Source organism: Delphinus delphis, chromosome 16 (genome assembly GCF_949987515.2).
Source record: "Delphinus delphis chromosome 16, mDelDel1.2, whole genome shotgun sequence".
Taxonomy (NCBI): domain Eukaryota; kingdom Metazoa; phylum Chordata; class Mammalia; order Artiodactyla; family Delphinidae; genus Delphinus; species Delphinus delphis.
The window spans coordinates 58,907,097-58,930,020 of NC_082698.1; the positions used below are offsets into that span (position 1 = coordinate 58,907,097).

The 22,924-nt window shown below is 52.7% G+C and overlaps 2 protein-coding genes across 18 annotated transcripts in view; both read left to right on the plus strand.

The window, feature by feature from the left end:
- The window catches only part of CAMK2G (calcium/calmodulin dependent protein kinase II gamma), a 54,253-nt gene extending 40,145 nt beyond the window's left edge, over positions 1-14,108 (plus strand). For 3 of the 17 annotated variants that reach the window (XM_060034760.1, XM_060034762.1, XM_060034776.1), the window contains 9 exons: positions 923-955; positions 3,080-3,148; positions 4,314-4,358; positions 5,832-5,880; positions 7,110-7,223; positions 9,243-9,318; positions 9,685-9,779; positions 11,256-11,500; positions 12,113-14,108. In XM_060034760.1, the coding sequence (XP_059890743.1) occupies positions 923-955; positions 3,080-3,148; positions 4,314-4,358; positions 5,832-5,880; positions 7,110-7,223; positions 9,243-9,318; positions 9,685-9,779; positions 11,256-11,488 (714 nt within the window). In that variant the 3' untranslated portion in view covers positions 11,489-11,500; positions 12,113-14,108. The remainder of the gene's footprint in view (positions 1-922; positions 956-3,079; positions 3,149-4,313; positions 4,359-5,831; positions 5,881-7,109; positions 7,224-9,242; positions 9,319-9,684; positions 9,780-11,255; positions 11,501-12,112) is intronic. The other 14 variants (XM_060034766.1, XM_060034771.1, XM_060034763.1 and 11 more) reach the window with 7 other exon arrangements.
- Positions 14,109-16,882: 2,774 nt separating this feature from the next.
- NDST2 (N-deacetylase and N-sulfotransferase 2) lies at positions 16,883-22,922 on the plus strand. Its single transcript, XM_060034783.1, has 14 exons — positions 16,883-16,992; positions 17,076-18,421; positions 18,614-18,701; positions 19,011-19,165; positions 19,351-19,536; positions 19,798-19,926; positions 20,058-20,240; positions 20,327-20,423; positions 20,790-20,913; positions 21,041-21,215; positions 21,414-21,584; positions 21,690-21,799; positions 21,997-22,099; positions 22,194-22,922. Exons 2-14 carry the CDS (start codon positions 17,417-17,419, stop codon positions 22,317-22,319), a joined length of 2,652 nt encoding a protein of 883 aa, XP_059890766.1. The 5' UTR covers positions 16,883-16,992; positions 17,076-17,416; the 3' UTR covers positions 22,320-22,922.
- The last annotated feature ends 2 nt before the right edge of the window (positions 22,923-22,924 follow it).

The window sequence follows — 22,924 nt, forward strand, 5'->3', positions numbered from 1 at the left end:
AGACATGTTCCTAGGGGACTTCTATCTCCCAGCGAGCTAATGATAAAATCCTCAATTACCTATCACCTTTTAGACACAGTCTTCCAAGATATATTTTCAGTGTTCCGTGTGGTCTTTATTTTTCTGCTCTTGTTTCATGTCTGAACATAAAGCGTTTGAGCTTCTAATTGAGACTAAGGCATCCCTGCTTTCAGCATTCCCCGTGGTTTACATCTTTGTGTCCATAAGATCACTGCACTTTTAATCACCAGCACGCCTGCTTTTCCATTGCCCCCTAATTACAAAATGCAATAAAACATTGAAATCTTACAAATGAGCATGGCCATACCAACAAAGAAATGAATGCCAAAATTTAATATTTGTCAGATGATTTTCAAAAGTTCAACATCTTTCTCTGAAAAGGAGTTTTGGGAGTCCAGTGAAAAAAAGTCTAGGTTCAGAAGTCAAATGTTGTTAAAGCTCAGGATGACCTAGAGTAGCTTTTGCTCTTTACCTGATAGCTGCTCACTCGAATTTCAGGCAGACCTAGTAATGAAAGAAAATAAATAATCCTGTAGGTGAGCTAGATAAGCCCAAACCTATAAATTTGCAGCAAAATGTTACTTACTCTCATAGACTTGTGATTTAATCTCCTTTTAAGAGGTTTCTCTGAGCAAATCTGAGACACCTCAGAATATCCTCAATCTGTGTTTATGAACCTGACAGCAGAGGAGTTCTTCCTCTCCCAGGGTCTGGAGGGGTGTGTGTGCCTGTCTGTCTAGATGCTGTTTTAACCCTTCTGGTGCTGGACTCCAGGTCTCCTCCTTCTGCTCTTTTCTCCTGAGGCAGAGCCCATGCTGGTGCACTAACCTGCAGCGTCTCTGTGCTTCTCTTCTTACCTCCTCTTTCCCCTTCTCTTTCCCTTTTGCTGTGGTGTGTCCAGAAAAGGAAGTCGAGTTCCAGCGTGCACCTAATGGTGAGCCTTGCCTGCCCACCCATCCGCCCGCTCCATGCTGCCTGCGCCCGCCTGCCAGCCACGCAAACCCATTCTGCCATGTGCGTGTGCTTCACTCATCCTCACTGCATGTCTGTGCTGTGCGGGCAGGTGTGGCCTGTCCTGCCAGGCGGGAGCCATTGCCCGAGGTGGCCCAGCGGCCTAAGAAACGGGCACTGGAATGTGTGGTATGGCATTCCCTGCTGCAGCACTTGGACTGCCCCCAGCAGCCCAGGGCAGGATGTGAAGCTGGTAGGGATTCGGGGCCAGGTGGCAAGCACAAGGGGAGACCCTCACTCACGGTCGCTCAGGAGGAGAGACCCTGCTCACCGGGCACAAGCAGCCGTTTCCTACAGACCGGCAGCCAGCGGACTTCTGTGTGGTGTGCGGAGGAGCCGGTTGTAGGCTCTCGGCTCTGAGCCTCACTCTCCTGGCCTTTTCCCCTGTGCAAGTGCCCATTAGCACGCTGTGTCCGGTGTTTCGTCCTTCCCACCCTGCCCGCAGGAGCAACAGCCGAAAGGCTGCAGAGAGCGCATACTCTTTCTCATGGGACACAGGACACCCAGGGGAACACAGCAGCCTGAATCCTTATGAAACCATCTATTAAAGCCAGAGGTGGGGCCACCTGGGTGACATCCCAGCCCTCTGCAGATATGGCAGTTTTTACGGACACCCTGCCGTCCTTGCCCCCTGCCAGGGTCTTTGTGTCAGCTGGGCTTTGCAAATAGGATAGCTTTGTCCAATCAGCCCCAAACAGGTCCATATCAGCAGCTGAGCTAGGAGGGGTCTGCTCTTTTCTGGGGGGATATGGAAGAGAGCAGAGTTCATGTGAAATTAGATCCACATCCTTTCTACTCCTGGGGCCCCCCTTCTCCAGCCTGCAGAGTTCAGCGGAGTCTGATAGCACTTAGGTACCTGGCTTGAGGTTCCATGCCTAGCCCTGGGTTTGGGGACATCTCAACCATTGATAGCAAGTTACGGCTTCAGGTCTGGTCCAAGGGTCCATAAAAGAGGCCTCCAGGCAAGAAGAAGTAGGACAGTCTGGATGGCTTTCTGTATGTGTTCTAGGAGAGAAGAAGCACATCCTAGCTGCCAGTGTGCCCTCATTTGCGCCCTGCACAGAGATGGTAGCTGTACATTTGTCTCTCTGCTTGTTGAAGAATTTGCAGGCATCAGGCTGCTCCTCAGTGGCCACCGACTCCACAGGCACTCCCAGTGAGACTGAGTGTATTGGTTAGGGGATTGTAAGAGGCAGAGAGCATCAATAGGACTCCCTGCCCTGGAGATCGGCCTCCTTCCTTCCTCGTTATCCTCCCCCCACCCTCCCTTGCTGTGCCACTCAGTGTAATATTTTGAAAGGCAAGGAGATATCCCAGTGGTCTGCTGTTGGGAATGTTGGCATGCTGGGCAACCTACTCTTTCCTGGGGACTGGGTTCTGGATTCACCTGCTACTCCTTAGAGCTCTGCCCTCATTCCCAGCTGACCAGGTCGAAGATTGATCAGGCAGAAAGGCCAACAGCACAGCCCTGTCTCTACTCCCTAGGGTCAGTGGATGCATTTTGTATCCAAATTCCGCCCCTTTCCTCTCTGGACACCATCTCCTAGGCCAGGTTTTCTTCCTCTCCTTGTTCCTCTTCTTTTCAGATCAGGCTTCAGTCTGGTGTTGTAAGGGGAAGGATATGCAGGTGGCAGGTTGAAAGGGCAGCAGGGGACTGCCCACAGTTAGGGGACCCAGAGTTTCTGAATTTTGCTCTGCTTTCTTATAAACCACACTCCTTTCCCCCTATAAAGTGAGAAGATCCTGAATTTCTTTGGGTGTGAAGTATAATTGTTCAGTGACATGGCATCAGCAAAGATTTCTGGAGAGATGCTTTAAAACAAGTCTTCGAGCTCATCCCACCTCGAGGATGCCTCCTGGGCTAGGTCTCTGGGTCCCTCCAAATAATCTCTGATCATCTCTCCAACCGTTGCTCCCATCCCGTAGTGTTATGGAGGCCACCTCAGGCCTAGCTCCTCCGGGCCAGGCCGGCGGTGCAAGGGAGGTCTGGGAGTCAGGCGGCTTTGGTGACTCTAGAGGAACTAAACCATCTGTTTTCTTGTCTCAGCCACAGAGCAACAACAAAAACAGTCTCGTAAGCCCAGCCCAAGAGCCCGCGCCCTTGCAGACGGCCATGGTACCTCCTGACTACCGCTTCTCCGCCCCTGCCCCTGGCTGCCTCCCCTCCTTCCCGCTTCCTCCCAGGCCTCCTTGGCCCTTTTCCTTTCTCATCCCTATAGAGCAGGCTGCTTTGCGCACTGCCCCATAGGCCCCTTCCCCCTCACTGTCGTGCTTGGCCGTGTTCCTTCCTGCATGGCAGAACTGCTGCTCCTGCTTCTTTGCTCTTGGCGGGGGGAGAGTGATCAGGGCTCTCAGCTAAGCCTCCCAGCCCCAGGCTGGGCCCTCAGTGGGTCTGCTGCAGGGGCCGGGAAGGTGAGTTGCTTATAAAAGGAGAGGGTAGGAGCTTTCTTGGGATCTGTACATCAGTTCTTGGAGGCCTCCTTGTAAAATCTGCCTCAGCCTCTCCTTTGCAAAGCAATGAATAGGAAGGGGGGCTGGGGTCCTCCACCTCTGGATGGTGCTGAGGTGTCTGGGTTCCTGGAGAGCCCCCATGCTGTCCGAGTTCTGTCGGGGCTCAGCCAGGGGCACTGTGTGCTCTCAGAGCTCCCTCTGCTGGTGACTAACTAGAGTTAGCAGGGGGTATCTGGGAGAGAGGGAGGGGGAATTGTGCTGCCCCTCCTACTTCCTGTGGCCTCTGGAGCTGCCTGCTGTGGGGCTGTAGGGACAGGAACTCTGGGAGAGGCACAGGGTGGGTGAAGCAGGCGGCTCTCTGGGCTCAGCTTGCTGAGGGCCATCCTGGGTCTTTCTGGGAGACCTTAGTCCACTCTCCCAGCATCCCTGCCTCCTGCACTCCCCTTGATGAACACTGTTGTCAGGGCCCAGCCTGTTCCCTCAAGCCTACAGCTCCTCCAGTGTACTTGTCCCGTGGGAGAAAGGACACTCAGATTCAGCAGGGTTCGGGAACAGGGGCCCTTGTCCTCCGTTTCCCCAGTACCTGCTTCCATTAAGTGCCAGGCCTCTCCTCCTTACCAGCCAGTGCTGTCCCCTAAATCTGGGGCTTCCAGCTGCCTGGGACCCAGTTGAGCCAGGATATTTTGTCTTGTGAGCATGGCTGGCGAGCGGACCTCAGTGGTCATCATAGGGTCAATGTACGAGGGTTCTGGGGTAGGGGTGGGGTCCCTTAGGGAAGAGCTGTAGGTCTGTCCCCAGGTCAGGAGGGTAATTTTCATCTTCCCTCACAGGAGCCACAAACCACTGTGGTCCACAACGCTACAGATGGGATCAAGGTAAGTGGCTCCTGAACCAGTCTCCTGCTTTCCAGGTCAGCAGGAAACAGGTGGGCTGGGTCACAGGGTTTAAGCGTCCTGCAGATGGCAGCCTACAGGCTGCACCTCAAGGCCAAGGTATTTGCAGAGTCTAGGCTGGGGGTAGCACATGCCTGTTTATCACTCTGTTGCCAGGGAGGGCATCATACCTTAGTGATGCTGAGCTCAGGCTCTAGAGCCAGACAGGCCTGAGTTTGCATCCTGGCCCTGGACCCCTGGACCAGTCACTCTCCCAGGCTGCACCTCAGTTTCCTTATCTGTAAAATGGGGATAATAAAAGTAGAATCTTCTTCCATGTGAAGTTTAAATGAGAGTAAACATTAGCTAGAAAAACAGAGGCAGTCAGACCCTAGAGCAGTCATTCCCCATTGCCTCACTCCTTTATGCCCTCAATAACCTTGTCTCCGTATTTTCACTACCATTAGTAAATACTTATTGAGCCCAAAACCATCCACGGCTCTGGTTTACAGAGGTGACGAGACTAAATCCCTCTCCACAGGTGTAGGGGAGGCAGATAATAAACCAAAAACCAAATAAATAAGATAAAATCCAGTAGTGATAAGTGCTATGAAGAAATGATGCAAAGTAAATAGATAATGAACAGGGCCTTTAGTTAAGTGGTCGGGGAAGGGCCTCCCTCAGGAGGTGATATTTGAGCTAAAAACTAAAAGACTGGAAGGAGACAACCAGGCAGACTCTGAGGCAGAGTGCCCTGGACAGAGGGAATGCAAGGGCAGGGGCTTGGCACATATACGGGACAGAAGAAATCAGAGCTAAGGGTGTGGTGAGCAAGGGGGAGAGTAGCAGGAGGGTGGTGAAGCTGGAGGAGCAGACAGGACCTGCTCTGTAGGACTTGATAGGAGTTTGCATTTTTTTTTCCAGCAGCAATAAGAAGCTGTTGGAGGCTCTTAGCAGGGGAGTAATGGCATCTGATTTACACTCTGGCTGTGTTATGGGCAAGAACTTTAGGGAGGAAGCAAGTGTGGAAGCAGGGAGACCAGGCAGCTATTGTGTATTTCAGGTGCCAGATGTTGGCATCTTGGGCTGAGGTTGTAGCTGTGCATTTGAGGAGAAGAGGTAAGACACGTAATTTATTTTGCAGGTAGAACTGACAGATTTGGTTTTAGATTAGATAATTGAGATATGAGGGAAAGAGAGAAAGAAAAGAATCAGCATAAAAATCAAACCTAGAAGATGACTCTAGGTTTTAGCCTGAACAACTGGATAAGTGGTACATTTACTGACTTGGGGAAGACTCAGGATGGTGTTTGGGAATCCAGAGTTTCATAGGAGTCAGATGGCAAGGGTGGAAATAGAGCCTTCTGATTTCTCCTTGCAGCTCCCGTAGGAGCACATGCTCTTGCTTTTGTTCTGCTTGGCTCCTCTGGTTTCCAAGGGCCTCATTTATAGAAACTTGTTCTTTTTGGCCTGCAGGGCTCCACAGAGAGCTGCAACACCACCACAGAAGATGAGGACCTCAAAGGTAGGTGCTAGCCCTTGGTGGGGAAGGGGCCCCGGCAGTGTCCCAGGTACCTAGGCTCCAGTGGGGCACCTGCCTTGTCTGCCCCCAGAACTGAGATTGGTGGCTCCTTATACGCCAGGAGAAAGTTTGGCATAAAAGCTACTTTCCATGGGCCAAGATATGAGGCCCTGTCTCTTGTTGCTGGGCTGGGCAAGTGGCTTCTCTTCTTTGACCCCAAGTCTAGGATAGCTAAACGAGGGCTGTTCCTGAGGCCCAGGGCTCAGAGAACTGTTCCTGTTGCTGCTGCGATATGATATCCCAGAACAGGGACATCTTGAGTCCCTGCAGAAGCAGCCTATAGATGTCATGAGCCATTAGTAGGGTGACCAGTCATCCCAATTTCCCCAGGACTGTAGTGATTTCCAGGATGTGGAACTTTTGGTTTTAAAACTAGGACAGTCCTGGACACGTCGGGGTGGGTTGATCACTCTTATCACAAAGCTTTGGTATGAGTGACGGAGTCAGAACCACATTTGGCCCTGTCCCAGTGGTCCTGTGCAGACCACCAGCTTAAGTTTGGGCCTGGCCAGAGTGTCAGGGGGTGTGGGAAGGCATGGCAGGCCAGGCTGCTGGGAATCTCTGTCCTGCTCTTTGGTTTGGCCTCCTGGAATTGCTCCCATGCCTTCAGTAAGTGACCTTAGGCCAGGTCCTCAGAAAAGTTGGAGGAACGTTACAGGACAGAGCTGAGAGAGCATGCCCAACGGCGATAAGGGAGCAACAAATCTCTGGTAATACCAAAAAAAAAAAAGGAAAAGGAAAAGAAAAAAGAAAGCATAAACATATAAGGCAGTAAAGAACAGTGCTTCCAGGGCTGCTGGGATTGAGGTCAGATCAGTTCACTTCTGACGATGCTGGCAGGGTAAGCGGCTCCTGCACTGCTGGACTCTTGACCTTGTAGCCTTGCCCCCTAGAACATCTTCCCCAGGACTTGTACAGGCTGTTCGCAGGCTCCTCTGGAAGCCACAAACCCAGGTCTGTGCCCCTTCCTGGGGCTCTCAGCTGGGAGGCCTCTGTGGCAGAGGCGGCGGCGTTGGACGTGGTCCAGCGTCCACAGCAGCCCGAGGCATCGCCTTGCCCTGGCTCTCAGTGCCACGGGCTCGGGTCCTGTCCGGCTTGCTCGCTCACCTGCCTTGTTCTGTTTGTTTTGGCTGCTCTGCCTTGCCCTGCCCTGCCCTGCCCTGGCTGGCTAGCTGCCCCGCTCCGCACTGGGAATGGCAGCTCGGTGCCTGAAGGACGGAGCTCCCGGGACAGAACAGCCCCCTCTGCAGGCATGCAGCCCCAGCCTTCTCTCTGCTCCTCAGCCAGTAAGTGTGAGGGAGGCACATTCTGGCTTCCGTCTCCCTGGCTTGTCCTGAAGCCCCTCGGGGATTCCCCCCCCAGCCCCTCCCCAGAGCTGTCAACCCAGCCCAGCTGTCCGTTTGGGCAGCCTCAGGAGCTCAGCCTCTGCTGGGTGTGGGAGCTGATTGGAGGTGCTGTTAAGACCAGGCAGGGGCCCTGAGACTGGGGCCCAAAGACATGAAGAGCGGGTGGAAGATCGTTGCAGGAGGGAAGGAGTAGAAAGCCACTGGGATGTGCAGTGGGCCTTGCCTCGGCACCGAGTGGGAAGAAAGGTGGAGTCAGAAGTCAGGTCCAGGGTAGTGGGCATGGGGTGGGGGGGTGAAATTTGCCATAGTCAAGAAACCATGTCGGGATGTGGTGCTTCTTGAGGCTAAGCGTAATATCATATTAAGAGCTTGGGGTGAGACAGGCCTGAGTTTAAATCCAGCTACACTACCTTCAAAAATGTGTGAAGTAACTTAACCTCCCAGAGCTACAGTTTACTTATCTGTAAAGTGGGGATAAAATGGCACCTACCTCATAGCATTACGAAAAATAAATGGGATAGTAGAATGTCTGGGTATGATGCTTTGCTGGGTTAATGGTAGCTTGTATTTATATTTTTAGTTGTGTTTTTGTAGAGGATGCCTTTGTCTGCTTCTTTCCCTCCTACCGTCTGTCCTTTCAGAGTTTCTAAACACGATCCTCTTCACCCATAGGGCCCCAGTCAGGTCCTGCAGATGGGTGTGGTGGGGTTGGAGAGGGTGTGTGTGTGTGTGTGTGTGTGTGTGTACGTGTGCCTACCTGCTTGCCTCTAGAAAGTGGATAGAGCTCTTTGGTTCCCCTCACCTCCTGTTTATGCACCTAGAGCTGCCCCCATGGTGGTGCTCGTGGCTGTAGAGCCCCCCTCCTGGCTGTACCATTGGCTGCTCTGCCTTCTCCCAGTGGTGCCCCTTAGCTGTGCTGTCCTAATGCTCACATTTGTCTTGCAGCCTCTCGCTCCTGTGAGGAAAGGCTTGTGGCCTGGGCCAGCCTGGGGCTCCGGTCAGGGTTAGCCCGAGCTCAGTACGAGGCCTCCCTTACCCTGGCGGTACCCTCTGCTAATAGTGGCGCTCCCTGTAGGTGAGCTGCCTAGGAGAGCAGGATGTTACCAGCAGTCCCTTGGCTTGGGATTGGGGTTGGGGGCGCTCTGAGGGCACCAACTCTGCCTGCCTGTCAGTCTGAAGCTTGTCTTGGTTTTCCTGAGGGACATGTCCTGGCTTGAGAGCTGGTATGAGATTTAGAGCCTTTCCAAGGCTTGTCCAGGGTAAACGGAACTGTCTCACTGGTGAGAGGCTCCATTTAAAAAAGAGTGTTTGTAGTTCCAAGATCCTTTATCCCAGAAAAGCCCTGTGGAGGAGATGAGCAGGGTGAAGAGAATTAAGCATCCATCCCAGGGCTCTGTTCATCCTTTGGAGACCTCATCCCTGGCTAGATTCTGCTCTCAGGCTGGCTGTCGCCCAGGGCTAAGTTCTGGACCACTAAGTGAGGGCTGGGGGTGGGGAGGTGGTAACTGAGACCTGACTGAGCCCCTTCAGGTGAGAGAAGCAAGTGGGTGGTGGAAACAGCCCTATCGGGAGATGGTTCTTTGAGAGGCTAAACCTGCTAGGGATCAGATACACAGACTGAGGGCAGAATATTCACAATGTGTCAGGCTCCTCAGCTGTTAAAGACAAGAGTGTTTTCTGCATCCTGGTTGTTGATGGAGAGGGAGGCAAAGGCCAGGGGATCATAAGGCGGGCTTTGTGCGGCGGGGGGGGGGGGGTCGTTAGCTCTATGGACAACAGAGGGGGAATGGAGAGAAAGGTGGGCTCATCTTCCTGCAAAGGGCCTTAAAGACAGAGAAGACAGGGATGTCTTTGTCAGAGAGATCACAGGGGATTCTCTGAAGGATTGGGGAGGGCTTTCTGTCACTTGGGAGATTCCCAGTCTCCCATGGGTAAATTGCTATATTTTTCCCCCCACAGTGCGAAAACAGGAGATCATTAAGATCACAGAACAACTAATTGAGGCCATCAACAATGGGGACTTTGAGGCCTACACGTGAGTAGAGACTTATTTCCTTGAGACCCAAGTCATCTCTCGAGGCCTTCCCTCCTCCCAAAAAGCAGCTGGGACCAGGGGTAAAGAGAAGGCTGGGCCTTGCACACAGTGTCTGAGTTAAACACCAGGCCCCTAGCCTGGGAGCCCTTCCAGGTAGACATCAGTGATTAAGCCCGCCTGTGGTGTCTGGGCCGTGGGCTGAAAGGGCAGAGCTAAGTGGCTTGGCAGGCAGGGCTCTAAGATCTCAGCCGTGTTGTCAGGCCCAGCCCACAGATAACCTGCTGCGGGACAGACACCACTGATGGGGAAGAGAGATGAGTAATTCTCGTACAAGACTGATGGGCTGCTTTTTTTTTCCCCCTGCAGGAAGATTTGTGATCCAGGCCTCACTTCCTTTGAGCCTGAGGCCCTCGGTAACCTCGTGGAAGGGATGGATTTCCATAAGTTTTACTTTGAGAATCGTGAGTGGGTTCGTGCTGCTGAGATACTCCTGCCTGCCCCTCACCCCCTTGCCTCTGTCCCCGCTCACCTTCTCCTCTTCCCAGTTGCCCGCTTTTCCCTTACTGGACCTGCCTGCCGCACCCTGGTCTATGTGCTTGCCCCCTTGGGCCCTGAGGATGGTCTTCAACTGGCACCTTCAAAGGGCCGCCTCCACAGCCCCGCCTGCCCCTCCATTCTGCAGCTGCCTCGTGGCAGTGCCAATGCCAGTTGCCATAATCAAGGCCACTGTATTTCTTTAAGCCTCGCCTTGTTCCAAGACGATTGGAAACCATGCGAGGTTAGGTTGAAATGATCTCAGCTCTGTGTCTGCAGGTTTCAGAATAGAGGAAATTAAAACCAGGATAAGAATGTGCAAGCAAGTAACAGGGCGCTGTTGGTGATTGTGAGATCGGAAGTTGTGGCTAGGGTCCTCCTAGCCACGAGGGAGATAGGAGTCCTGGCTGGGAGCCAGGGGGGCAGGGTATATGCCCTGGACAGTTCCTGGAAGTCCCAGAGGATAAGAAGCTGATTCATCTCCTCCTCCCATCTTTCTTTCCACTAAGACCGTCCCCCTTCTTATTTTTTTCTCATCTTTCCCACTTTATCCTGGGAAAGGATCCTGCCCTGGATTTTATTTTCTCACTATTTTCTCTACTAACTGCCATCCTCTCCATGTCTTAGCTGCAGTTATAAACCCTAGGTTATCTAGGTAATTCTGTCAGCCAGAAGCAATTCCAGAATTTATAGAAGCTCTCCAAAAGGTCTCATGTAGCCCCTAATATTTGAATTGAAGTAAAATATGAATCTCAATAAAAGCAACACAATCCATAGTGTTTGCTGATAATGGCAACCCATCTTCTCTTGGTTTTCCCCCAGAGGACCTGGGAACCCTGGGAATATCCTGAGCTTGGTGCTTTGGTGACTTTTTTTTTTTTTTTAACTTTGGATCTTTTTAAAATCAGAAATCAATTTTGAATATTTTAAGTTCTTGATTTTGCTCTATAACCCTAATTAGGGACAAGCCAACCCTTATGAAATCTAAACCCACCTATTAGGGTAGAAAGATCATCATAGGCTTTCGTTAAGATAGTCCTGAGTTCAAATGTTGTGTGATTTGGACAAATTACTTAACCTCCTTGAGCCTATTTCCTTATCTTATAAAGAAGAAAATAATATTGACCAAGGAATATGGCTCATGCGTGTAAAACCCCTCAGCACAATGTCTGATTAAAACAGTAGCTGCTATTATCATTGTTCCACACCTTTCTCTTCCTTTTGAATAATCAAGACTAATCTGATGGGGTTTCCCAGCCTCTGGAAGGTGTATGGGGACTTGGAGACTCACAGAATGGTTACTGGAGAGAGGGTGAGACTTGGGAAGTGCAGGCTGGGAGGAAAATGCCAGTCCCCAGGCCTGACACCCTCCTACCTACCCCACCCTTCCCTGCCCCCTACAGTCCTGTCCAAGAACAGCAAGCCCATCCACACCACCATCCTGAACCCGCACGTCCACGTGATTGGAGAGGACGCGGCTTGCATCGCCTACATCCGCCTTACCCAGTACATCGATGGGCAGGGCCGGCCTCGCACCAGCCAGTCAGAGGAGACCCGGGTCTGGCACCGCCGGGATGGCAAGTGGCTCAATGTCCACTATCACTGTTCAGGGGCCCCTGCCGCACCGCTGCAGTGAGCTCAGCCACAGGTGCACCTGGTGGGGGGTTGGGGAGCGGCTGGGACAAGTGGGGTCAGAGGAGGAAGAGGTTGAGAGGTGGCATTGGGGGAGGATACATGGGCCATCCCAGAAGAGTAGTGAAGGCTGGACAGTGTGGTGGTTGTAATAAGTCATGCTCTGAAGTCAGACAGACTTGGGTCTGGCTCCTTGACTCCAAATTGGGTTACCTTGGACAGGTTACTTCCCCTCCCTAAGCCTTATTTTCCTCAGCTGTCAATAAGGAAGAAGGAGGGACCTCCCTGGCGGTCCAGTGGTTAAGACTCCGCCCTTCCACTGCAGAGGGCTCGAGTTTGATCCCTGGTTAGGGAACTAAGATTCCACATGGCTGCAGTGCAGCCCAAAAAAAAAAAAAAAAGGAGCGGTGGCTACCTCCTTTGTTGTGGTGAGGATTAAATAATATACTTGTAAGGAAAGCACTTAGTAAGCAAATGTGAGGCAGTGTTATGTTTAAATACTATCTTCTCCCCCATCCTCCACCCTCTCAGGCAGACTTGACCACGTATGTAGTGTGTTTAAGTCTCTGGAACTCCTCTGTGTGGGTATTGTCCTCTGTTCTGTTACCACGTCTGTTCTGTTTGACAGGGGCATAAGGAGATCCCAGCCGGAGGTCAAACCTTCGCAGCCAGTGGCTCTGGAGGGCCTGAGTGACAGCGGCAGTCCTGTTCGTTTGAGGTTTAAAACAATTAAATTACAAAGCGGCAGCAGCCAATGCACGCCCCTGCATGCAGCCCTCCCGCCCGCCCTTCGTGTCTGTCTCTGCTGTACCGAGGTGTTTTTTACATTTAAGAAAAGAAGATCGTTTAAAAAAAAATGGGATCCATACCGTGATGCGTTTTAAAACCACCAGTAGCCCTTGGGCTAGCAAGAAGGCAGGAGTTTGTGTGATGCCCATCCTGGCACAAGCAATGGGCTCACCTACCAGCCCTGAAGAGGTGAGCTTAGCCTCTGGCCTCCATGGACTCAGGGGACCAGGCAAGAACTCTGACAGAACTTTGGGGGCTGTGATGTGATTACAGCCCCTGAGGTGGCCTACCTGCCCCAGGTCTAGGAATGGACGTCTGCAGAATTTGTATACACGCCTAGAATGAGGCTGATGAAGAACATCATGGCCAACAGACCTACTTGGGAGAGAACGCGGAGCTCCCAGCCTGCCGTGGAGGCAGCTGAGAAACAGTGGGCTCAGGACTGAGAAGCAGGGCCCGGACATTGCTGTACTGTACCATTTAGTATAGACGGGAAGAGAATTGGTGCTGCAGAAGTGTGTCCGCTACAAAGCTGATGAGAAACCTCGTGTTAGTCTGACATGCACTCACTGACTCATCCATTTCTATAGGATGCACAATGCACGTGGGCCCTGCTATTGAGGCCCAATCCTTGCAGCTGGGAAGTGGGAGGGGTTGCCGCTTTGCTTCGTGTTTGTTTTCTTATAACTTAGCAAGGAGAGAGCCGGGCCTTGGTCTGGGCTCCCCCTGCTGCCTTTGGCAGTTCTGTTTCCGTGCTGATTTGGATCATCTTTGTCTTGCCTTTTCATGCTGGTGGTCCCTGTGCTGACCCTCATCTGGACCTGGGCCCTCTGCCAAGTGCCCCTGTGGGATGGGAAGAGTGAGGCAGCGGGATTGAGTGATGGTTGTTTCTATGCATTCAGGCTGCCCTCGGGGCTGCCTCCCTTCTTCCTCTTCCCTTGCTGCACGCCCATCTCTTTTCCTGTCTTTGAGATTGACCTGACTACTCGGGCAAGAAGAGGTATCCTCTACAAAGAGACCTCTTTACTGACCAACTGAAGTATAGACTTAACTGCTGGACAATCTGCATGGGCATCACCCTGTCTCTCACCTGCATGTACCCAAAAGAGATGTCCAGAGCCAAGGCTCCTACATTCATTGTCCCTCTCTGTGCTCAAGGAGTTCCATTCCAGGAGGGAAAAATTTATACTCTAAGCAGATAGCAGAGAAGATAATGGAGGAGCAATTGGTCATGGCCTTGGTTTCCCCCAAAACAACTGTGCAGACCTGTCTGCACTACTGGGGGATAGATGGGTGGGCCCCAGCTCCCTGGACTGCCTTAAGGAGTCACAGGAGCTGGGAGAAGAGGCAAAGCTACAGGTTTACCTTGGAGCCAGGTGAGAAGAGAGCAGACTCACAGGTGCTGGTGCTTGGATTTAGCCAGGCTCCGCTGAGCACCTCCTGCATGCCCCAGCCCCTGGGCCCTAACCCTTTTCTGCCCTGCAGCCTGCAGTACCAGCACGCAGACACCTTCACCACAGGGTTTGGTTTTGCTGGCTTGAAGACAAATGGTCTTAGAGTTCATTAAGACCCATAGCTTCATATGGCTGCTCCAGCCCCACTTCTTAGCATTCTTAATCCTCTTCTGGGGCTAATGTCAGCATCTATAGACAATAGACTATTAAAAAAAAAATCACCTTTTAAACAGGAAATGAGAAGGCATTTGATGCAGAATTTTTGCATGATGACATAGAAATAATTTAAAAATAGTGTTTGTTCTGAATGTTGGTAGACCCTTCATAGCTTTGTTACAATGAAACCTTGAAGATATTTAATAAAATAACCTTTAAACACTCCATTGTGTTACTGCTGTTGGAGGCTTATGGCCGGAGGCTTAGATTTAACAGCCTGGGTTACAAGGCTTCAGGTGGAGAAGATGTACCTTCTCCCACCCCTTTTGGGCTCATTTTAGAATAAGACTTCCTCATAAACTCATCAGCCTCCAATTAGTCCCCCAGTCTGCTGAGGCGAGTTTGGAGCGGGGGGAAAAACTCGGGCCCTTACCGGGTGAGCTCTGAGTCTCGCCCCGCCCCCGGGCCCCGCCCGCGTCCAGGACAGCCTTCCCGCCCCGCAGTGGGCCGGCCCGGCTCCCCCTCCGCCGGGCCGAGTGGAAGAGCCCACACCCTCGGCCCGCCCCGGCTCCGGGACCCTCGGCGCCGACGCTAGCCGGACCGTGCCACTGCGCGGGAAGGAGGGGGGCGCCTCTGTCGGGGCGCTCGAGCCCGCCGTCTATGAGGCTGCGGCTCGGCCGAGCGCTGCGGAACACCGTTCGGCGGCTCGGCACCTCGGCAGCGCGGCGGCCCGGCCCGGAGGCGGGGGTGACCCGAAGTGGGGCCGCGAGCGGCTGCGCGCCGCCTCCCCCCGCTGGGAGCGGTGGTTGGGCCCGGCTGCGGCAGAGCGTTCGCTCGGAGATGGCGGAGCCGCCGCGACGCAGCCCGAGGCCCCGAGAGCAGGGAAGCCGGGCAGCCCCGGGACGTGGCGGAGCCCGGGGACAGCGGGGACGCCGCCCAGTCCGCCGGGTGAGCCGCCCTTGAGGAGACCCCCCCGCTCAGAGTGTGGCCCCCAGCCACGGTCCCCGCAGTTCTCCCCTCACAGACTTCCCTCAGTGTGGCCACCGAAACCTCCCGCAGGGGCGTCCCCGGCCGCCCCTCGGGGCTGCCTGCGCTCCCCTCCCCCGTCCCTTCCGCAGGCCGCCCTGGCAGTGGCCTCATTCCCCTCGGCTCGTCCCCTCCGCACGGGGCTCCTCCTCCCCTCGGGGCTCCCCCCAGCCCGACGCCCGCCCCTATGTCCCCGCAGACTCCTCCACGCGCCCCTTGCCCCATCCCCTTTAATGCTCCACGCCCGACTCTCTCCATACCCACCTGTAAGCCCATGTTCCCACCAGCAGGGCCCTCCGTCCGCGACCCCCGTGTGCCAGCCCCCCACGCCCGTGTCGCTGCTCGGTCCCCCTCCTCCCGCGGCATCTGCACTGCCGGTCTCCCAGCGCGGGGCCCACACCCCCGCATTCCCCAGCACCCCCCTCTGTTACTCTCCTCCTGCTGCGCCCGCACCTTTAGCCCCCTCCCCGCCGCGGTCCCGCTTCAGCATTTATCCTCCCACCCCAGTATTCCCTCATCACCCCTTCCCTGAATATTGCTGCTTCTTCTAGGTTCGAAGCTAAAATGCAGTGGTTAAGACCAGGGCTGGAGCCTGACAGGCCTGACGTTGAATCCCATTTCCTCCACTGACGGAGCTGTGTGATCCTGGGCAAGTTGCTAAGTTCTCTGGACCTCAAATTAGTCATATGTAAAATGGGAATATTAGTTACCTCTTAGGGCTGGTGTGAGTATTAGATATATGGAAAGCTCTTAGAAGAATGTCTGGCAAAGTGTAAGCCCTCAGTATATGTTAACTCTTATTCTTAACCTCGTGGGTGATACACCCCCAGTATCTGCTTCCCCACAGTGACTTCTTCTCACTACTGTGTTTGCCCCAAAAAGTTTCCTCTAATTCTTAGGATTCGTCCCTTCCCATCACCATTTTGATCCTTTCCCAGCTCTCTTTTCACGCCGATTAGTTTTACCCAGGCCAAAGCAGAACTGTTCTTAAGTTGTCTCTCTCAGTTCTGAAGGACCCCATCTCTGCTTAATCACCCGGAGATGTGTATGTGTGTGTGTGGGATGTGTGGTAGAGAGAGATCTCCAGCCACTGGCCTTACTTCGAGTGACTAAAGTGGGGAGAGTGACGGTAAAGCTTCTAGAAGTAGTCTATCTACTTAAGGAAAAGAGTCTCCGGGATTAGGTCTCCTTAAAACTATTTTCTGATCCGACTGTTCTTACTCCTTCTCTATAATTGATTGTATACTACTTAAGCTCCTGTTGCTCTCTGTCATGCAGCCCCATTCAGTTCGCTCTGTTTTTGTAACAGGACTCAATCCCTCATGTCTCTCCAGGGTAGCTCAGGACCCTTCTGAGCTGTTCAGGGGTGAGGGTGTAGTACCACCTAGGCTAAGTTAGGAAAGAGAACTGGAGTGGATAGGGAGACAAACTCTGGACTCAGCTCTCTAGCTTTTCTTAGGTGCCAGTGATGTGCCCTGCTCTGGGGCTACATTGTTATCACCCCTCTTGACGCTGGCACAAGTGAAATAAAGGGGAGGGATGGGTAATTTTTCACAAGCAATGGAAAAGAGAATCCCCAGGTTCTGGATTTGGAAGGTAGTAGAATGATTAGCTAACACCATTTCTCTTCCCTCTTGAATTTCCCCACCTGACTGCAAGTTCATTAGTACTGTTAGCCTGTGGTGTTGGGTTTGATAGATGAGGAACATTAACAGACACACGAGTTTCCTCTTATCTGATATTTTGTTGGAGCACGGGACTTCTGGGGCTTTCCGTCCCTTCTTCACAGGACGAACAGAGCTCCTGCTGGCTGACCAACTGCTCTGTCACGGGTTGGGAACTCCTTTCAGAGCAGGTTCATTTTCAGCCTCCTGGGCTGTTTGGCCTCTTGTCGATGGGAAATTTGTTCCCTTCCAGACCTTGGATATACTGCTTCAATTCTGAACTTAGCTCAGGGGGGAGAATTTAGACAGTGTTCTAAGAAAGGGAACAGGCTGTGAAGCTAAAGTATGAGACTCAGATTATGTTGTTTTTCTACAGGAGCTTTTTTTTTCTGGAGAACAAACCATCCTGTGAGCAGGAGGTAAGAGAAATGGGATGAAGAGGGGAATGGATTAATGACACAGTTTCAAGGAGAGAAGTAACCCATTGATTTCTGTCTTACAGGTAGTGAGGGCAGAGATTGTGAACTTTGCTGACCTCTGATGTGAGGAGCTCAGCCAGGACCAAAGGTGGAGCCTGGCTAGATTTGCATCCTGAAGCCATGGGCCAGTGGGCCATGGTGACCTGAGACCAATGGACTCTGTCCAGTTGCCCCCTGTTGCCCCTTCTACCTCCCCTATCCTATACTAAGGGGACTTGTTTCCACCTTTTCAGGGAACTGACCCTGCAGGAATCCCTTTCCCCTCTTTTCATATCCTTCTACCCTCCCAAGAGAGCCTCAGCCTATAGAACTCCTACCTCCCATCCCCTAAGGTGGTCCCCATCCCTGCCTCACCTCCCCCGCCATGCTCAAGCTGTGGAAGGTGGTACGCCCAGCTCGGCAGCTGGAACTGCACCGCCTCATACTGCTGCTGATCGCTTTCAGTCTGGGCTCCATGGGCTTCTTGGCTTACTACGTATCCACCAGCCCCAAGGCCAAGGAACCATTGCCCCTGCCCTTGGGAGACTGCAGTAGTGGTGGGGCAGCTGGTCCTGGCCCTGTACGGCCTCCAGTCCCACCCCGGCCCCCCAGGCCGCCAGAGACAGCACGAACTGAACCCGTGGTCCTTGTGTTTGTGGAGAGCGCATACTCACAGCTGGGGCAGGAGATTGTGGCCATCTTGGAGTCCAGCCGTTTTCGTTATAGCACTGAGCTGGCACCTGGCCGAGGGGACATGCCCACACTGACTGATCATACCCGTGGCCGGTATGTCTTGGTCATCTATGAGAACCTGCTCAAGTATGTCAACCTGGATGCCTGGAGTCGGGAACTGCTAGACCGGTACTGTGTGGAGTATGGTGTGGGCATCATTGGCTTTTTCCGAGCCCATGAGCATAGCTTACTGAGTGCCCAGCTCAAGGGCTTTCCCCTTTTTCTACATTCAAACTTGGGGCTCCAGGACTACCAAGTGAATCCTTCTGCCCCACTACTGCATCTCACACGCCCCAGCCGCCTGGAGCCGGGTCCACTGCCCGGTGATGACTGGACCATCTTCCAATCCAATCATAGCACATATGAACCAGTGCTTCTTGCCAGCCTTCGACCAGCTGAGCCCCCGGTGCCAGGACCCTTGCCTCGCCGGGCCCGGCTTCCCACTGTGGTACAGGACTTGGGGCTTCACGATGGCATCCAGCGGGTACTCTTTGGCCATGGCCTCTCCTTCTGGCTTCACAAACTCGTTTTTGTCGATGCTGTTGCGTACCTCACTGGCAAGCGCCTCTGCTTGGACCTTGACCGTTACATCTTGGTAGACATCGATGACATCTTTGTGGGCAAGGAAGGAACCCGCATGAAGGTGGCTGATGTTGAGGTCAGTCTTTCTTTTTCCTGACTCATTTCTTTCCTTAGAAGCTGTTTCAAGCTCTGTCCTATCAGACTCCCTTCCTTGATTCTGAGCTTGTCATAGGTACGCTCCCTACCCTTTCTAGGCAAGAAGAATGCTACTTCTCATTTTTCTCCTTCTTAGTCTCCTGATTTCTCATGTCCCTGCTACTCTTCCCAGGCTCTGTTGACCACCCAGAACAAACTCAGGACCTTAGTCCCCAACTTCACCTTCAACTTGGGCTTCTCGGGCAAGTTCTATCATACTGGTGAGCTTATTCCCCTGCTCCTTCAGCGTATCAGTCTTAGTTTGTCTCTTCACTGTCCATCCTCCTGGGCAGACAGGTTGGAGAAAAGGGGCAAGGTTTGGGGTCAGAATGCTATGAGGAGCTAGCAGTGGGTATGAATTTAGGTTAGCATGGGCGGCTGGAGGGCAGGTTGGCAATCGGGAAAATAGTCTTAGGTGGGCAGAGGTCAGCAATGTTGTCCCAAGGATGGAAAGTGGTCAGTGTTGTTACAGAACAAAGGAGGGCACAGGGGCTGACCGGCTGTGGTCAGTGGTCAGTGTGTGGTCATAGGGACAGAGGAGGAGGATGCAGGGGACGACATGCTGCTGAAGCACCGCCAAGAGTTCTGGTGGTTCCCCCACATGTGGAGCCACATGCAGCCACACCTGTTCCACAATCGCTCCGTGCTGGCTGACCAGATGAGGCTCAACAAACAGTTTGCTCTGGTGAGACCCTTGGATCTCTTCCCCATACTTTCTCCCAAAGATGATGCTTCCTTCTCAACCTTACCCTAATGGGGTACCCTTTCCCCACCCTTTCCATTTTACTTTCTGTGGAGGCATCCCCACCCTCTTTACCCTCTACTCCCCAAACCTCACCAGGTCCTGGTGAGAGTCTCTGCCATTCCCAGGAGCATGGGATTCCCACGGATCTGGGGTATGCTGTGGCCCCCCACCACTCCGGCGTGTATCCCATCCACACACAGCTCTATGAGGCCTGGAAATCCGTGTGGGGCATCCAGGTGACCAGCACTGAGGAGTATCCCCATCTCCGCCCTGCCCGCTACCGCCGTGGCTTCATTCACAATGGCATTATGGTGAGGGACTCCCAATACGGACTTGAATCAAACTCCCACATTTGGACAGCCTCCAACCTGCATTGTCCAAGTTCATCCATATAATAAGGGGTAGAGAGATGAAAAGTCATAATGCACATAGCAAGAGCTTTGTTGCTGTAACTTCAGACTGAGTCCTCTACAAACCCAGGGAATCCTAATGCCTCAGGTCTTTTGTCCTTAATTTACTTCTCATTCTACCTTTCAAATCTCATCTGTCCCTGTTTGTTCTTTTCCCTTCAGGTGCTGCCACGGCAGACGTGTGGCCTCTTCACTCACACGATCTTCTATAATGAGTATCCCGGAGGCTCTCGCGAACTAGACCGGAGCATCCGAGGTGGAGAACTCTTTCTGACAGTGCTGCTTAATCCGGTAAGGTGCCGAGAGGAAGGGCTAGAAGATTGGACAGCCAAAGTGTTTGCATACTGAGACTTTTGCTCACCAAGCCCACTTCTGAAGTGGGGTAGGCTCTCCAAATCTGACATGCAGGCACCCCCTTTCAGATCAGCATCTTTATGACTCATCTGTCTAATTATGGAAATGATCGGCTGGGCCTGTACACCTTTGAGAGCCTGGTGCGCTTTCTCCAGTGCTGGACACGGCTGCGCCTACAGACCCTTCCTCCTGTCCCTCTCGCACGGAAGTACTTTGACCTCTTCCCTCAAGAGCGAAGCCCCCTTTGGCAGGTATAGGTGGAGCTCAGGCTGACCTAGAGATGTGATGGGGGTGGCCGTTGAGGAAAAGATTATCTGATTCTTGGCCTCACCTTCAGAATCCCTGTGATGACAAGAGGCACAAAGATATCTGGTCCAAGGAGAAAACCTGTGATCGGCTCCCCAAGTTCCTCATTGTGGGACCCCAGAAGACAGGTGAATCATCCTTAGGCAACTTCTGTTGCCTTGCCTTAAACCCAAAGAATTCTTTGGCCAAGGAACTCCCTTCTCATACCCACCCCTCATTAATCCAGTCCCTTGAGTGATTCTTAACCTGGTTATACATCAGAATCATCTGTTGAGTTTTTTTTGAAAGACCCACAAGTGATTCTGATGCACAATCAAGTCTGAGAACTACCATTTTAACCCTTCCCTGGGCCTCTCTCAGGCTTTCCTTTTCTCGCTCTAGTTTGGCCAAACGGTATTTTACCACCCAGAGTGATTATTTTCTCACCTCTTTCAAGCTGATGTTGTTGAGGTGGATTCTCTCCCACAATGGCCTGGACTTTCTCTCTCATTTAGGGACCACAGCTATTCACTTCTTCCTGAGCCTCCACCCAGCTGTGACTAGCAGTTTCCCAAGCCCCAGCACCTTTGAGGAGATTCAGTTCTTCAGCAGCCCTAATTACCACAAGGGCATTGACTGGTGAGACCTGGAATGCTTCTCAGGACACTCCCTTCCCCTAAAATACCCCATTCCAGCTTCTCCCAGCACAGATGTCCGGCCCCTTCACTCTGCAAATTCTCTGCCTCTCCTCTCTACTACTTCCTAGGTACATGGATTTCTTCCCTGTCCCTTCTAATGCCAGCACTGATTTCCTGTTTGAAAAAAGTGCCACCTACTTTGACTCAGAGGTTGTACCACGTCGGGGGGCTGCCCTCCTGCCGCGAGCCAAGATCATCACTGTGCTCACCAACCCTGCTGACAGGGCCTACTCCTGGTACCAGGTGAGCCTGAAGCTAGGCACACATCAGAACTTAAGAGAGGTGGTGACTGCTAGAGAGACAGAAAGGAATGAGGGTAGGGAAACTAAGCTAGTGCCTTGGGGAGGGGTGCCTGTGCTGTCTGTTCACTAGACTAAGAGGAAGGGCAGAACAATGCTGTCAAATCACCAATTCCTTGCCTTCCTGTTCCTTGTCCGTCAGCATCAGCGAGCACATGGAGACCCAGTTGCTCTGAACTATACCTTCTACCACGTGATTTCAGCCTCCTCCCATGCCCCTCTGGCACTTCGCTCCCTACAGGACCGTTGTCTTGTCCCTGGCTACTATTCCACCCATCTGCAACGCTGGCTGACATATTACCCCTCTGGACAGGTACAGTTCCCCGGTAGCCCACATGGGGGTCCCCTTCCCCTCCTTTTCCCTTCAGCCCAGAGGCTTCTAAGGAATACAGAGGGAACCACATCCCTGTCCCTTTAGTTGCTGATTGTGGATGGGCAAGAACTGCGTACCAACCCAGCTGCCTCAATGGAGAGCATCCAGAAGTTCCTGGGTATCACACCCTTTCTGAACTACACACGGACCCTCAGGTGGGAGAGCATGACCCAGGGGAGGATGACTCTGGGGGAAATGGGGAAGCAGGTTGACCGTGTCTGTTTGGAAGAGACATGGATTTACCCTGTCTTGCAAGGAGAGACATGTGTCCCTCTGGGCTGGGAGAGGTAGTGTACATTTATGAGGCTTGGATTTCTTTTCTGTCACCTAATGGCCTCTTCTTGTTGAGCAGGTTTGATGAAGATAAGGGATTCTGGTGCCAGGGACTTGAAGGTGGCAAGACTCGTTGTCTAGGCAAGAGCAAAGGCCGGAAGTATCCAGATATGGACACTGAGGTAAGCAAAGCCAGGGACAGGGTATCCCTTTCCACCTGTAAGATCTGATTTTGTCCACTCCTTACCATTTCTGACTTCATTTTTCTCCTGTTAGTCCCGCCTTTTCCTTACGGATTTTTTCCGGAACCATAATTTGGAGCTGTCGAAGCTGCTGAGCCGGCTTGGACAGCCAGTGCCCTCGTGGCTTCGGGAAGAACTGCAGCATTCCAGTCCGGGCTGATGTATCAGCCTCCTGTACCAGCAAAAGCCCCCTTCTTCCCTAAGGGGCAAGCCCAGAGCAGGGCCCACAAGGGGGATTAGAGTGGCCTGGCCCCTCCCCCTTCTACCTCAGTGGCCTCGAGGCCTGGGATGGCTAAGAAGGGAAGGGCATCCCTTTCCCATAGCTCTGGGGTCTAATAAAGGGGCTTCCCTTGATACCCCACAAGATGGTACTAGGCACCTTTGGCCCATGGTCTTGGATGGTGGGGGGGAAATGAGAGGGTCCAGGCAGGGTGAAGAGGAACGTATTAATCCAATGCTTTCCCTCTTTATCCCCAGCAGTGTATCTTATCTGTAGTGGCCATGGGAGGGACCCCTTACTGTGGGATCAACCTGTGGCCCGGCCTCTCTAATGTCATTCACATTGAATGGGGATGAGGTCAGATGGTGGCTCATAGAGCTGAATATGAGCCCTAGCTGTGGGCTAGAAATGAGTTTAATAAACATCCTTATTTTTGTGTTTTGTCTGCCTCACTGGAGTGGGAGAAACCTAGAATAAAAGCAAGTATCAAGATTTTCCTCTGCCCCAGTTCAAGGTTCATCCACACATGGAGGGAAAGAAGGGAA